Source organism: Myotis nattereri (genome assembly GCF_964212035.1).
Source record: "Myotis nattereri genome assembly, chromosome: 2".
Taxonomy (NCBI): domain Eukaryota; kingdom Metazoa; phylum Chordata; class Mammalia; order Chiroptera; family Vespertilionidae; genus Myotis; species Myotis nattereri.
Genome location: NC_138076.1, coordinates 91,417,029 through 91,433,715, shown reverse-complemented (window position 1 = coordinate 91,433,715; position 16,687 = coordinate 91,417,029). Strand labels below are relative to the sequence as shown.

Below are 16,687 nucleotides of genomic sequence, written 5' to 3'. Positions count from 1 at the left end.
GAAACATCGATGAGAGAGAAACATCGACCAGCTGCCTCCTGCACACTCCCCACTGGGGATGTGCCCGCAACCAAGGTACATGCCCTTTACCGGAATCGAACCCGGGACCCTTCAGTCTGCAGGCTGACGCTCTATCCACTGAGCCAAACCGGTGCTGGCATCAATAAGATTTTTAAGCATGAAAAACATTACATGGAGGAGATAAGAGTTCAGGGAGAAAAAGGAATAATACAAATTTTCTGATTCTTAAAGAAGAGTTTACTTTTTTAATTAATTGGAAAAAATTTTAATAAGCATCAAATGCACTTTACATTGATAATCGCTATACTGAAATTGTGATATTTAAATTTGTTTTCTCTAAAATGGTTAGTGATTTTCTTTTTTTCTGGGAAACATAGAGATCCAACTAACTATGAGCATTAATGTGGTCAGTCTAGGTCACTATGGTTTAGTTAATGATATTGAAACAAGTGCCATTTCATGTCTGTAATAAGGTAGACTGTGAACTTCTGTATCACTGAATTTTAGCAAAAATTCCATGAGGTAATTTAAAGGGATGTCAAATTTTTTTAAGTGTAAACTCATAAACTCTACATTGGGATCACTTTTTTGCTTGACTTGAGTGCATCTGACTTGAGAACACAAGCGATTTTCTTCCCTAATTCCTTGGGAAAATATATCAGCAATAAGTCTGTATCTTCTTTATTATGACTGGGTTGTTTGTTTTGTTTTTCTGCTTTTACTTTTATTACTATTTACTTTATGCTTAATTTACTCCCGAGCCATAAGTTTTTGTTTCTTCAGTTTCTTCTGGGATATCTAAAGAAAGAAAAAAATAAAAATGACTGTTAAGTTTCCTGAAGAAACACCCACACTACAACTTAAAGAAGCAGGTCTTAACCCAGTGAAAGAATTGGAAACTTCAGTCATGACTGGGTTGTTTTAAGAAAGATTGTCAGCCTGGCCTGAGTGGTTCAGTTGGTTGAGTGCTGTCCCATGCACCAGGACATGGTTCGATTGCTGGTTCGATTCTGGTCAGGGCACATGCCCAAGGTGCGGGCTCAATCCCTACTTTGGGGGGCAGCCAATTGATGTTTCTATCTCTCTCCCCCTCTCCCTTCTGCTCTCTGAAATCAGTAAAAACATTTTTTAAAAAGAAAGATTATCAGCTCTGAAGTTAGTTTCCACAGTTGATAAAAATATGTCAAAACAGTATAATTTGCAAGTTTTCAGAGGCTGCAGGAACAGGACAGAAATAGCATTTCTTATTTGTGTAAGCACAAGCACTTAAAGCGAATCTGTAGGTAAATCCAATGTAGTATTCAAAAGTTCTATAAAAATGAACAAAAGATACATCTTTACTTCCACTGTTCCAATAGTCAAATGTTAGATCTGCCTGAGAGTTGCAATGCAGCAGTTTGCTGGTCCTATTTAAGAGTTTGAGGTTCTTTTTGTATATTTGGCCCAATTATGTTTGCATCCCAGATAAATTCAGTTCAAAAATATGGAAATAAGCCCTGGCTGGTGTGGTGCAGTTGGTTGAGCATTGTCAGGTGCACCAAAAGGTCATTGGTTGGATTCCTGGTCAGGGCACATGCCCCAGTTGCGGGTTTGATCCCTGGTTGGGTTGCGTATGGGAGGCAACTGATCGATATTTCTCTCACATCAATGTCCCTCCCTCCCTCCCTCCTTCCCTCTTTCCTTCCCTCCCTCCCTCCTTCCCTCCCTCCCTTCCTTCTCTCTAAAATCAATAAAAACATTTAAAAAAAAAAACAAAATGGAAATTAGGGCAAAGATTTCATATAACAAAGCACAGAGATATGCTATTGGAAGTTGCTTTCCTTCCATGGCTAATGCAGAAATAAAAAATTTTGAAAGCAGAAAAATGAAAGGTTTGGAGAAAAACCACACCATCCAGTAATTCCAGCAGTGAGAATGATTCCTACCATTTATTGCAAAGAAAATATCACCACGACACTGAAAAGTAGGATCACAGGATGAAGACAATATCTAAGGACACTTCCCACACAACCAAATGAAATACCTGTCATACTCATTAAGTTTAATAAAGCATTCCTAGACATTCAATTGTACTGATCCCATATACATAACCAAACTGGATTTTGCCAGCCAGTAACAATATGACTCCAAAGGCAAAGCAAAACACCATGGTTCCTGCCAGGTGAGCCTCATTCACGATGCTGCCATCTGCTACTTTTAATGGGTGTAACACTGTTAGTGTTTTATGCCAGATGTGGTCAAAATTGATACCTGATTCTTCCAGTAAAAGTGGTTCATCCTCAAAGCCGTTTCCATGGAGTGGCTGGGGAGCAGCTGGAGTATATGCCGGAGCTGGGAGGGAATCTGCCTGGCGTATGGCTGAGGCGGCCGCATCACGTCGGGAGGGACGTACGGACCTTGCGAGTGGCCACAGCCAGACACTCCAGGGCAATGCGCAGCGCGCTCAGTCCCTTCCTCCACAGTCATAGGACTGCTGTGACCGGCCACCGATGCTGTAACTTGTCTGGTAGAAATCCGTGTTTAAGTTCTCAAAGCCTGGCATTGCAAATGATCAAACTGGAAGCCGTGACAATAACTCCAGCAGCCCCAACTACCCCCCACCCCAACTCAGCTCAAGATCCTGAATTGGCCCCATGCTACACGTCACAGGCTGAAAAACTGCCGAGCTTTTGTATTTATTATTTTTAATAGCTAATGGTGGGTTTCAAATTGCCATGGTATCTGGATTCCATTTGTATGTTTTACTTGTGTCAGTATTTATAGTCGCTGGAAATTACATCCTTCTCAATTACTGAACATGTAATGAATCGTTTTAGCAGCTTAATGTGCAATCTGAAATGAGGAATAGTGGGGGGTAAGGGGAAGGGAGCAGCAGCCAGTTTTCTAAGAGGACCCCAAGGGAGGCCGCCGGCTGTGGACTGAATGGTAGGATTCCATTCCAAGTGCCCATCTCGACAGGATTTGAGACCTTGCACAAGAAACTTCCTGTCTCAATTTAGCCCATTTGTAAAACTGGGCGTCCACTACTCTGCTGGGTTATTGTAAAGAATAGAGATAATGTGTGCAAAGAATCTGGTACGCCGCAAGCGAGAACCGGAACCGTGTGCTTGCTGAGTTCCGACTTAAGGCAACCGGAGATGACACGCTAGGTCTCCAAACTCGCTGGCTGCTGACCCCTCCTCCGGGTGGACGGTGGAACCCCCGTCTCCGGGCCGGGTCCCCGCCCCGCCCCCGCCCCGCCCCCGCCCCGACGCGGCTCCGCCCAGCGGCCCGGACGCAGTCCCCCGGGAGGCTTCCCTCGCCCCGCGCAGCCCGGGAGCAGGTATGCGGCGGCGGGCCCCCTAGTCCTTACCCCGGGCTGCTCCCCAGGGCTCTGGGATCCTCAGGGAAAGGAATGGAGCTCATACCCCAGGAGACCAGGCGGCAGAGGAGCGGTCTCCTGTGCGTCGGTCTCCATGGCAATGCGCAGCGCACTCAATTCCTTCCGGAGTGTTCCTAAAGGAGGATTTTCCCCCAAACCTGGGGCTTTCACCCCCTGGTGCCACCTCGGGAGCGTCAGGGGGCCGTAGTTCCCGCGCTGCTGCCCTTGAGTTTGGATTCCCTATCTGCTTCCCTCAAAATTCGGGTGTCCGCATTTTCCTGTGGGTGCGGAGCTGGTGCCCCATCACATCCAATCTACCCCCTTCCTACCCTGACAAAGTTACTCTAGGGCAGTGGTTCTCAACCTTCCTAGTGCCGCGACCCTTTAATACAGTTCCTCATGTTGTGGTGACCCCCAACCATAAAATTATTTCGTTGCTACTTCATAACTGTAATTTTGCTACTGTTATGAATCGTCATGTAATTATCTGATATGCAGGATGTATTTTCATTGTTACAAATTGGACATAATTAAAGCATAGTGATTAATCACAAAAACAATATGTAATTATATATGTGTTTTCCGATGGTCTTAGGCGACCTCCAATGGGTTGCGACCCACAGGTTGAGAACCGCTGCTCTAGAGCATAAGCGCCCTGGCCGGTGTGGCTCAGTTGGTTGGAGCGTCCTCCCTACACCAAAAGGTGGCGGGTTTGATTCCAGGTCAGAGCAACCACCCAGGTTTCAGGTAGGATCCCAGGTCCTCACAGGTGAGAGGCAGCTGATGGATGTTTCTCTCACATCAATGTTTCTCTCTCTCTCCCCTCCTTCCTCTTTCTGAAAATCAACTTTAAAAAATGGTTTAAAAAAATAACCAGCCTGCTCATTCAGTTTTAAGAAGTCAACATTAGACCCTAACTAGAGTATAAAGGGGAAATGCAAGGAAACAATTTATAATAAAATATTTCCATCTGTAAATGCTTGTTGCTGCTACACTCGAACTGCTGTAGCCAGGTGCCCACACCCTGCCAGGGAGTCACCTGACCACGACGGTTTCAGCTACTAGCAGAGGCCAGTGGTGGCGTGACTTTCCAAAAAACACCCCCCAAAACGGTGAAGAGTTCTTGGATAAACTTCCAAACAAAACGAAGTGCAGTTAAGCCTTGATTTGCGTGTAGTTGCATCCCTCGAAAATTGTTCATTAAAACTGTGTAAAAATTGCTTTGTATTCATATGTAAAATAGAGTTGGGTTCTTGCTGCAGATATGCGGATTTTTCCACGGACATGAATGTGTGGGAGACTTTCTAATGTAGGGCCGCGGGATAATCCTTTATTGTCCGGACCATCCCTTGTATCTCGGAATCTTAGTGTCCCACTCCCTAACTGCTCCTAAATTCCTCGCTGCCTCTCCATCTCTGAGGAGAACAGAAACACACACACACACACACACACAAACACACACACACACACACACACACACACAAAACGGTGCCTCTCCATCTCCAAGGAGAACAGAAAAAAACAAAACAAAAAACCCCCAAACCAAAACAAAACAAAAACCACGAAAAAAACCCACAAAAAAAACCACCAAACGCCATTAATTTCCAAAAGGCCCCCTAGGGGGCAGTACTTCATTACTGAGAAAAGCTGGATTGTAAATTCCGCAGGCATAGGAACATTCCTGTTTTATAGAGGCGATAATGCCCACGCTCACTAGAGTGTTCCAAAGCTGAGCAACAACCCAAGTCTGACCTCTGGAGCCCACCAGGAAGCTCCGTCTCATTTTGGTTGTTACCTGTGGCCACCTGGAAAGTTATTTGACTGTCTTGGTTGAGGTCCGAAGGAAAGTTTTAGCAAAATGAGTGCTTTTACATTTTAGTGGTCAATTTTCTGACTTTGTTAATGTTTATGAAAAAGGTGCAATAAAATTTCATTTCTCTAATTTCAGGAAACTTCATGCATTGGAAACCATGGATAAATATGATGTGATTAAGGTCATTGGGGAAGGTGCCTTTGGGAAAGCATACTTGGCCAAAGGGAAATCAGATAGCAAGCACTGTGTTATAAAAGAGATCAATTTTGCAAAGGTAAAACTAAGAAATTCAAATTCCTATTTATACTCAGTGGTCTATTCAGCTGGCTTTTAATCCAATATTTAAAGGAAACACTTTTTTGGGGTCTTTTTTTTGCAAGTATGAGCTAGTTGACTCTTGTTCACTCCACCTCATAAATCCATTGTCCAAATAGCAACCAATAATCTTATTTAAAAAATTAAGTGTTGCTCAGTGGTTGAGCACTGACCTATAAACCAGGAGGTCACAGTTCGATTCCCCCCGTCAGGGCACATGCCTAGGTTTCAGGCTCAATCCCCAGTATGAGGCATGCAGGAGGCTGCCCAGCAATGATTTTCTTTCATCATTGATATTTTTATCTCTCTCTACCTCTCCCTTCGTCTCTGAAATCAATAACAATAACTATATATACATACACACACATATATATATGTGTGAAAAAGAAATCAAGAATGAAAAGAAAAGAACCCGCATCACCTTGGCTCCTATGGCACCTCTTGGGTGGCCTGCAAGGCCCATGAGGTACTGCCTTCCTCTATTGCTGACTTCTATTTTGCCAGTGCACTGTGTGAGGTCCTCGAAATCATTCGGTCTGGCCCTGCCGAGACATTAGGGGTGAGTTAATTAAATGTTTGACCAAATGTAGCAGGCTAATTTTTAAGTTGATAATTTTGTATGGCCCATGAATGATGTTATAAATATCCAAATGACACTTGGCAGAAAAAAGGTTCCCCAGCCCTGTTCTAGAGGATTTCTAAATGAGAGCAGCAGAAAAAGATTTATACATAATGTCTGCAAAATGGACTACTCAAGCTGCACAATGGCAATAATGCCACTGATTTGGACACCTAAAAATGGTTAAAATGTTATAAATTTTGTTATATTTATTTTATCACAGTTTAAAAAATTGCAAAAAAGAAAAAAAGAGAGGACTAACCAAACTTACATCAAAGCTGAAAGTATAGATGATTAACTTCCAAGAGAATGCTTTATTTACCAAAATAGGGCCCCTTTCATGGATCGATGGTTTACTTCTACTAATGTCCTCTTATTCTAGTGTCTGTCAGTGCTTCCTTTTATGACATTATTCTGCTCACTTCCTTGTTTATCTGACTACTTTTTCTCAGGCCTCTCTGTCTACTCACCTTCTATATATCCTTTGTTGACTCTCATTGTTATTGGAGAATTGCGCAGGTGGAATTTCTCCATTGCTAGTGGAAGTGGAGTTCTTGGGCGCCACTGGAATAAGAATTTCTGGAGGCCCCCAGGGGAGGATGAGATGTGGTAGAAAGCTTTATTTTCGTGGAGTTATATCCCTTGTTTTCCAAAGTCCCATTTCCCTTAAACCAGTCCTGGAAAAGGTGCAGCTGGAAATCCAGCAGAGCTAAAAGCAAAGCCAGTGTTCAGAATTGCTGTTCCATGGTGGAGCTGGGTTCGATGTAGCATCAAGCTAGTTGTAGCCCATTAGTCCATTGTGTGTGGTCCACCTGGCCATGTGGGCGAATGCGGGGGAGCACAACAAGAGAGCAAGGTGCGTGGGCAAGCAGATGAGAGAGAAGCTCTTTATTTAGGAGCTTAAATATCAAATTTTCCTGCACCTGCAGTGGTGGCCATGTCTGTATGCCTACTCTGTCCAATGCCCTGTTCCAGGAATGACCGACAGGCAGGCACCCTCTCTATGTCACCTAGGCTTACTGGGCATGCATCTCATCTTCCTTTGTCCAGTCACTTCCCCCAGGAACTATGGGAAACAGACGTGGAGAGTGTTAAACTGCAGCTTTCTGGAACAAATGGCATGCCTATATTATCTGGCCTCCCCTTTGCGCCTTTCCTGTTAATTAATAACCAACTTATTACAGTATCATCATATCTCTGTACTTTGTATAATCACCTCACTTCAATTGTGACCACTAAGCAGATCACTCTTAAAACCCTCTCTCCAGCCCTGATACCTTCCAGCGCCCTAGCTCTGCATTTCATCTGCCTGCTAGATACCTTCAAGTCATATCTCTTTTAGTAATCTATTGTATAACATATTGCCTCAAATTTAGTGGCTTAAACAATAAACATTTATTATCTTGCATCAAGAATTAAGGGTGAAGATCATTGAGGACTATCTTGGAAGGGACCACAAAAATATCCCAAACAAAGTAGAAATTTCTCATTTTTCTAAGCAGACCCACTTCATCTGCTGTGTGCTTCACTGTGTTAATGACATCAATGTCCTTAGGATATCCAGACTCAAAACCTTGGGGTCATCTGTGAATTTTTTCTCTTTACAGGCACCCAAAACACCAGAAAAGCTGTTATCTGACAGCCTCCTAAATTTAAATGAGGGACCCTGATTGCATTGTGATAAAGCCAATTATTAAAGCAATTAAAACAATCAAATTTATTAAAGAAGCAAGGCAAGCAAATCTATTTCATCTGGCCAGGCACACAGATGAGCATCACTTAGCTAATATGAGGAGTGAATTGGGTGGGGATTCACAGCATTATATACCCTCCTGTCTATAGATTTTTAAATTCCTCTGCTGAATATCTTGGTACAGATTAATTCTCAAGGTCCCTTTTTACTTTGTTGTGGCCTTCCCAGAATTCATGAGAAGTACCTGGCAATTTTATCTTGCCAACCTTGAAACTGCTGGCTTCTCTGTTTAGGGAGTTAAAAAATAAAACAGCCCTGCCTGGCCAGCGTGGCTCAGTGGTTGAGCATCAACCTATGAACCAGGAGGTTACAGTTCCATTCCTGGTTAGGGTACATGTCCATGTTGTGTGCTTGATCCCTAATGTGTGTTTGCAGAAGGCAGCTGATCAATGATTCTCTCTTATAATTGTTATTTTTTACCTCTCTCCCCTCCTCTCTGAAATCAATAAAAATATATCTAAAAAATAATAAAATAAAACAGCCCTTTTACTCCTCCCTCCCCTTTCCTGCATTTTTTAGTTGGAGAGTCATTAACCATTTGCTTTCAAGCTGTCCTTGGGAAAGGTAAGGGCTTGCAGACTTGCGGTTTATAAGCTGGTTGCAAATTGTTCACACGGTTTGGCCTTGTTTTAACATTCTTGTCTTAGTTTCCCTATTCCACTTGCCCTGGAATTTATCTAGCTTCTCACTGCCCTGTAACGTTTCCAGATGAAATTTCTTGTTAAATACTGTTGACTCTTTCTCTTCCTTGACTTTGAATTCCTTTTGTTCCTGGGTTCCTTGGATCAGTCAGTAGCTTTCTCAAGGCTCCAGCTTTCATATAGCACAATTTTGATAATGCTCCAGTTATGTCCCCAAACCTTCACTGGGACAGAAATCATAAAGGAAAAGATGGCTGAGTTTGACTACTTAAAGATACAAAGCTTCTGTGTGACAAAAAAACCGCCATGAATAAATTGAAAGGAAATTCACAAAATATAAAACATATTTGCAAGTATTGACTAAAAGGTGCTAGTTTTTTATAAATAAAAAAACAAAATAAAACCCATAACTGAAGATATAACCCATAACAATTTCAAATTAATTTGTAAACTACTTAATGTAAATAAATCAATAAATGTCACCTTTTGTTTATGCATTTGGGGAGGACTGAAAAGAATATAAAAATGGGAGGAAGCAGTCACTCTTATTCTACTGATGGGAAGGTAGATTGTGAAAGGTGAACACGATGGGTTGGCATGGTGGTGCACGGGTAGGCTAAGTAGCCATCTCAGACAGTGATTAAAGTAAAATTGAATTTATTTAAGGGAAGGGGTGCGGGATAGGACATCCAAAGGGAAGGGCTGCACAGCACCAAGCCTAGGGGACATTGGGTCCATGATGGCAGCACCCAGGAGCTAGAGTTTCATCCTTACATGCAGTCGCTGGGCTGGTGGGACACTTGATCTTAGTGAGTTTGGGGACTGAGCTGGTGAGCTTGGAATGCAGGTGGAATGCAAGTGTGCCATCAGGACAGTTTCAGTTCCTTATATGGTCTGACTCTTAGTGTCTAGGAAGTTTTTGCGGGTCTTTTGTTCTTCTGTGGCAGGAAGCTTGCAAATGGCCATTAAGGATTATATTGCTCTACAGTGCTAACAGATTGGTAGCACCCTGAGGGGAATTTATCCAAATGTATCAAAGCCTTGGAAGGAACCATTCCCTGTCTGTATTACAGACAAGGAGTAAGGTCCACAATATGTTGTAAAGATGAAAAATTATCAGGCCACAACAAGTTGTGTGTGTGTGTGTGTGTGTGTGTGTGTGTATTAGGATGTCATCTCTGTCATTCTTTCTGTACTGTCTGAAGTTTAATATGGAATATATATTATGTTTTTAAAATTATGAATTGCATTATTTGTATAAGCAGAAAAAGCCAACTTCATTTTGAAAAAGAAAAGGTTAAAAGCACACTTGCTAGGATCCATTAGTTCTACGTTTGGGAGTTTGTTCCAAGGAAATATCCAGAGATGTACAGACAGTTATGAAACATTTCAAATGTCCAACAGTAGGGGATTGATTAAATAATTTATATAAATCTAAGAGGTTCTTAGAAGTGATGTTGTAGGTGAAGTATCGACTTGGAAAATACAACTTTTACTAATTGAGAAAATACTATGTGTAGAATAATGCAATCTTTATAAAAATATTCTCTCTCTCTCTCTCTCTCTCTCTCCCACACACACACACACACACACACACACACACACACACATACATAAAAAGAGAAAAAGACATGCTTGTGATTTTCTAGGTGGAATGTGGGATTATTAGTAATTTTTGCCTTGTACTTTTATACAGTTTCATTCTTCAGAGTAGTCTTGACACCCTCTCTAATTTGTTCCCAAATTCCATTTCCAATCTCCCTTTCATGTGCTCTTCTGTTTTTTCACGTAACAAATCCTTTTCACTCCAGCTTCTTTGCTCTTCCACTGGGGTTCTTACTTCCAAGAAGATCTTTGCCTGCCCATCTCCAGCCGTCAAGGTTCCACTTGTCCAAGCCTCAACTCCAGGATACTTTCCAGGGCCTTCCCACTCTAAACACTAATCTCTCTTTCTCTGTAAACTCCATAGCTTTTTAAAGTACTGCTGTTGTGATACTGATTGCTTTATACTTTTGAAATGTGGGGTTCAGGGAGTGGATCTCTCCCTTGTGGGTTCTTGCCTCACGAAGTCTGAAGAATAAAATTCTCCGACTAAAAAGACTTGTTAGTAAAAGGGTGGAAACTTATTGGAAGCAAATACAGACTCCCATGTAGGGAGGGGTTCCCAAGGGGGTAACCCACTAAGCCCCTTTTTCTAAGGCTTCTAAATGCTGTAGTTCTTTGTCTCTTCATGCTCCCTTCTAATTGGACCCCTTCCCCATTTTATGGCCCCGTGCTTTTCTAATTGGTCACTCCTGCAGAATATCAGCTTCAAAGTCCAAAACCCACAGGGTGCCCCCCTCTTCCTCTCCCTCTTATCTTGCAACATTCCTCTATCTCCTGTGAATGTGTTTCCCTCTTCCCAGCATCTGTCCACATTTCTCTGTCCTCTGGGAAGATGTTTCCTTTTTCCCCCATACTCTGTGACTTTTCTTTATCCCCTGTGAATGTATGCCTTCCTCTCCCCTTATCCTGTGGCACTTTTCTATTCTCTGTGAATGTATGCCTTCTGGTGGCTCCAAGCCCTCACCTATGCATTCCTCCCCCATGGACCCTCCTTATTCCTAAGACTCCCTAAACCTGCCTATTTTGTCCGTAAAGTACCTTTCACTTTGATGTGCTTTAGCTGTTTATTTTGTGTCTTCTCCCTCTTCTTAAATTGTGTGTTTTTTGCAGGCAGAATCCATGTCTCATATGTCTTGATATTCCACACAGCACCTAATAATACTTTATATCAGCAGGCATTCAGTAAATTCTTACTGGGTAAATGATTAAATGTATAGATACTTTCAGTTCTGTTGTTAAGCTAGTGCATATTTAAGAAGAATAAAACCATTTTTCCAATGCAAAACATTTAATAGATTGTCAAATATACTGTTGTTAGAATTATCTAAATATCACTTATAAAAATTAACATCATATTATATGATTCTATAAAATAAAATCACACATTGATTGTAACTCCTACAGTCTAAGAATACCCCCAATAAATAGTACAAATTACAAATTAAAAAGAGAGACATTGTTTAGACATTTAAATCAAACTAACTTTGACTAGATTAATTACATTCATTCATCAAGTACAATAAATTTAGTATATTCACTAATAACACAGTTTCAGGTGCAATTTCACATGCTTTCATAAATCTTCCAGTACAGCTCCCATAGTAAATTGTCCTTGTGCTCAATTTTCATTTATATGTAGGTGTACCGTACATCATACTTAAGACTATTTAACTTCATAATTAAACTTGTTAATAGATTTGTATTGGCCAAATTTAACTCCAGTAATGACAGAGTTTAACAATTAAAGAAAATTCTCTTTTTTAAAATATTTTATTGATTTTTCACAGAGAAGAAGGGAGAGGGACAGAGAGCTAGAAACATCAATGAGAGAGATCGATCAGCTGCCTCCTGCACGCCCCCTACTGGGATGTGCCCGCAGCCAAGGTACATGCCCTTGACCAGAATCAAACTTGGGACCCTTCAGTCCGCAGGCCAACGCTCTATCCACTGAGCCAAACCGGTTCAGCTGAAAATTCTTAAAAGAATCTTTTAATTTATTTAATTGCATGAATACTATTAGTATAAAACCATTTTAATTTTAAGTAAAGAAAAAACTATTTGGGATGTGAATCTGTTACCCAAACTCAAGGGGTTTGCCTCCTGGAGTGCTCTGTTCGAGAACAAGGTATGGTTGTCCTTAGGGTGTTTTATTTACTTGCAGCAAGGAGACGGGTTCACATCCACAGCTCTATGTCCTGGAGGGGAGGCCTAGCCATTATTTATATATACTATTTGGGCCGAAACCGGTTTGGCTCAGTGGATAGAGCGTCGGCCTGCGGACCGAAAGGTCCCGGGTTCGATTCCGGTCAAGGGCATGTGCCTGGGTTGCGGGCACATCCCCAGTGGGGGATGTGCAGGAGGCAACTGATCGATGTTTCTCTCTCATCGATGTTTCTAACTATCTATCTCTCTCCCTTCCTCTCTGTAAAAAAATCAATAAAATATATTTAAAAAAAAAAAAAACAAACATATACTATTTGGCCAATTACAGGTTGATTTCTTCTTGGCAGTTGGCTAAACTATCTGTTAGGTTCTGGTCAAGTTACAGCTGCCTCTGCAAAATACTGTGCTACATTTTAACATTTAGCAAGAACAGCATTTTGTAAGAACTGCTCAGACCTTGAGATCCCTGTCCTACCTAACAAATCCTGTGCAAAAAATATGTATAGGGTGTCCCAAAATAATGTATACACACACTTAATTATAAAGGCGGTATTTATTAAAATACATTTCATTTTCAGAATTGAGCACTGTTAAAGTGTGTATACATTTTGGGGGGACATCTGTATTAATGCATTTCATAATATCTCTCCCATTCTTGCATAGAGATCATCAAACGTTTACTTTATTTTTATAATAATATAGCACTGATTGTTTTTCATCCTTTTATTCAGAACAACCTTTATCTCCCTGCCATAGATAGGTAGAATGTTATAGTAGGCCTCATTATTCTCACTTTCCCATACTTGTTTATGTTATCAGGTTTGCCTAGCAACATCTGTGTCGCAGTATTAATACTTATTATCTCTTTCTTCCTTTTTACTCTAATGTAGTTTTGTGAGAGGCACTTCTCAGACACCAGAGAGGTGTTACCTAACAGCCCCCAGAGTTGGAAGGATTCCAACCTTGATTCTTATCTTCTCTCGTATAAATGAATGTATATGGGAGACCTTGGTTGCATTGTGATTAAGCCAATTTTATTAAAGAAATTAAAGCATCTTTATTAAAGAAGCAAGGCAAGCAAATCTTTACATTTGGTTTATGAGGCGCAGACGGGCTCTCAGCTCATTGGAAGAGTGAGTGGCGTGGGGGTTTGAGGCATTATATACCCTGTCTATAGGCTTCAGAATTCCTCTGCTGAATATTTTGGGGCAGATTAATTCTCAAAGTCCCTCTTTTTATTTCGTTGTGGCCTTCCCTGAATTCATGAGAAGCACCTGGCAAATTTATCTTGCTCTGGAATTTTCCTGGCTCCTTACTGTCTTATAACAGTTTTTTTATTACTTCTTTTCTTGAGAACTTCTCAACTTTCCAATGCTTCTCTACTCAGTAAACTCTAGACCCCACACTTAAATTGCTTATTTTGTTACAAGTACCAAAAAACTAATATTTTCTTTTCTTTTTTTCATTTAAATACATTACTTAGTATTTAGTATTAGTTTTGAGAATTTATTGACGTTGTGGCGTGTTTTGGACTCCTTTTTTAAAATTATTTTTTATTTTTTAATTACAGTTGACATCCAATATTATATTAGTTTTAGATGTACATTTATGTAAATAGATTAGACATTTATGCAACTTACTAAGTGATTCTGTTACGGGACAGGGGCCGGCCGGGAGCAGGTCTGCCTCAGGCCTCCTGTAGTGTGTGGTTCTTGACTTTGTGTAGGAAAGATTTTGCAACACGAGTCCAGATGGGTTTTATAGGGAGTGTGCTTATTAATGCTGGGGACAGTGAAACAAAGGAAGAAACTGGGGTAGGAGAAACAACAGGGGAAAGCCTAGGCAGTGCTCTGCGTTAACTCTCTAGAAATGTTATTGGAAATAAATGAGCCAAGGTGGGGCTGCTTTAGCTCATTGGGAAGTCAGAGAAAAAGGGGGCCTTGGAGACAGGATCAGGGGTGAGCCCTGGTGGAACTGCCACTGCCCACTGCTCCCCTGGCTGCAAGTCTCGTGGGGACCCTGGGAAGGTGCATGGGCATGCTCTAGAGCGAGCTGCATTGAGTCTTTGTCCTGTGGGCTTTTTATCTTTTTTTTTTTTTCTGCAGGCAAGAATCTTAGGGGAGGGTTTTAGTAGAATATTCATCAGCTTTCTAGGTGTACTTTTAATATGCTGATGCATCAAAATGAGTGAATAGGGGGAGTTTGGGGTTATTCTTTGGTCTGTTTTACTGTTTTACTTTTATCTCAGGTCTGTCTGGCTTTGATGGGGGTTTTTGTTATTTATTCCCCAACTTCACCTGTCCTTGGGTTTAGCTGGCACAAATGGCATTAACTGGGTATTTTTTTTCCTATTTTCCCAGGTCAGGTTGATTTAAACTATGTATTTTCTAGTTAGGGAGGAAGGTATAAAACCATTGCTGTCAAGTGTCCTTGGTTGGGGTAGATAAGGTCTTGTGATTCACAAGCTGCTCAAAATGTTTGACCTTGTTTAATTTTCTTGTCTCAGTTTCCCCATTCCATTTGTCCAGGGATTTTCCTAGCTTCTTTCTACCCTACTACGATTCCCCTACATCAGTTTAATACCCATGCAGAGGGTTTCCTTTCCAATTTTATGCTGGTTTCTTTTGCTGTGCAGAAGCTTTTAAATTGGGGTGAAAAATACCTAAGCTTAGAGGGTTAAATAACTTACTGAAGGATACATAGATAGGAGGCAGTATAGCTGGGATTGAGAATGTTAATTAAAAAAAATTATTCCTAAGTGAGGGTGAGAAATTTGGGAACACACATACATTATGTGTGAGCCAATGATAAAGAACATTACAGCGGGAGCAGTGGAGAGGAACAGGTGATTCATGGAGGCCAGAAAGTGGGGCAGCTGGGCTGATAACCAGGGTAGAAATGACAAGTTAGCAAAGTGCCAAGATGAGGATGAAATGGTGGAAATGAGGTATGACTACTGCCATTGGCACTAAAACATTTGAAAAGTGCTGTCCATAGATGATTAATGGAATAATAAGAAAATACAGTAAGTATAAAAGAAGTCACACCTTGGCTAGGTGGCTGAGTTGGTTGGAACATTGTCCCATACACCAAAAGGTTACGGGTTTGATTCCCAGTCAGGACACATACCAAGGTTTCAGGTTCAATTCTAGGTTGGGGTGCATATGACAGGCAACAGATTGATGTTTCTCACTTTTATGTCTCTCTCTTCCTCCTCTTCCACTCTCTCTCTAAAATCAATAAACATAACCTCAGGAGGTGAGGATTAAAAAATAAAGGAAGTCACAAGAGACAATTTTTATGTGAATGAAAAACATGGTAATCTTAATAAAGAACTTTACTGATCTGATTTATGCGGTATATGACACATTTTCATATTTTATATATTTTGTTTCTTCTCAGTGGTGATTGCTGCTGACCTATTGCATATTTATAAAGAATTTCTTAGCTGAAAGATAAATATTAAAGTAACTTTCCTTTATTTTTTTAAAATAAATCTTTATTGTTCAGATTATTACAGTTGTTCCTCTTTTCTCCCCCCATAACTCCCCTCCACCCAGTTCCCACCCCACCCTCTGCCCTTACCCGCCCTCACTGTCCTCATCCATAGGTGCACGATTTTTGTCCAGTCTCTTCCCCCACCCCCACACCCCTTTCCCCACCGAGAATTGTCAGGCCACTCTCTTTCTTGTTTTGTTTTGTTTTGTTTTGTTTTTTAATTAATCTTTATTGTTCAGATTATTACAGATGTTCCTCTCCCCCCCCCCCCCCAGTCCCCCTCCTCCTGGTTCCCACCCCACCCCATGCCCTTACCCCCTGCCACTGTCCTCAGATTTTTGTCCAGTCTCTTCCCGCACCTCCCAAACCTTCTTCCCCCCAAGAATTGTCAGTCCACTCCCTTTCTATGCCCCTGCTTCTTTTATATTCACCAGTTTATTCTGACTTAATTTTTAGGTTCACTTGTTGATAGATATTTATTTGTTGTCACTTTGTTGTTCATAATTTTTATCTTTACCTTTTCTTCTTCTTCCTCTTCTTAAAGAATATCCTTCAGCATTTCATATAATCCTAGTTTGGTGGTGATGAACTCCTTTAGCTTTTTCTTGTCTGTGAAGCTCTTTATCTGACCTTCAATTCTTCAATTCTTCAATGATAGCTTTGCTGGGTAGAGTAATCTTGGTTGTAGGTTCTTGGTATTCATCACTTTGAATATTTCTTGCCACTCCCTTCTGGCCTGCATGGTTTCTGTTGAGAAATCAGCTGACAGTCGTATGGGTACTCCCTTGTAGGTAACTGACTGTCTTTCTCTTGCTGCTTTTAAGATTCTCTCTTTGTCTTTTGCTCTTGGCATTTTAATTATGATGTGTCTTGGTGTGGTCCTCTTTGGATTCCTTTT

The 16,687-nt window shown here is 41.1% G+C and overlaps 1 protein-coding gene and 1 pseudogene across 2 annotated transcripts in view; one reads left to right on the top strand and one right to left on the bottom strand.

Moving 5' to 3' along the window:
- Nucleotides 1–1,595: 1,595 nt before the first annotated feature.
- LOC308513034 (protein YIPF5-like) lies at nucleotides 1,596–2,563 on the bottom strand (annotated as a pseudogene). The gene has a single exon. The product of its transcript is annotated as a protein YIPF5-like (transcript).
- A 713-nt stretch (nucleotides 2,564–3,276) lies between these two features.
- NEK5 (NIMA related kinase 5) overlaps nucleotides 3,277–16,687 on the top strand; it is a gene marked incomplete at its 3' end in the record, with an annotated part of 75,888 nt that continues 62,477 nt past the window's right edge. The window contains 2 exon segments of the mRNA XM_081083910.1: nucleotides 3,277–3,343; nucleotides 5,331–5,469. Of these exon segments, the coding sequence (XP_080940036.1) occupies nucleotides 5,353–5,469 (117 nt within the window). The 5' untranslated portion in view covers nucleotides 3,277–3,343; nucleotides 5,331–5,352.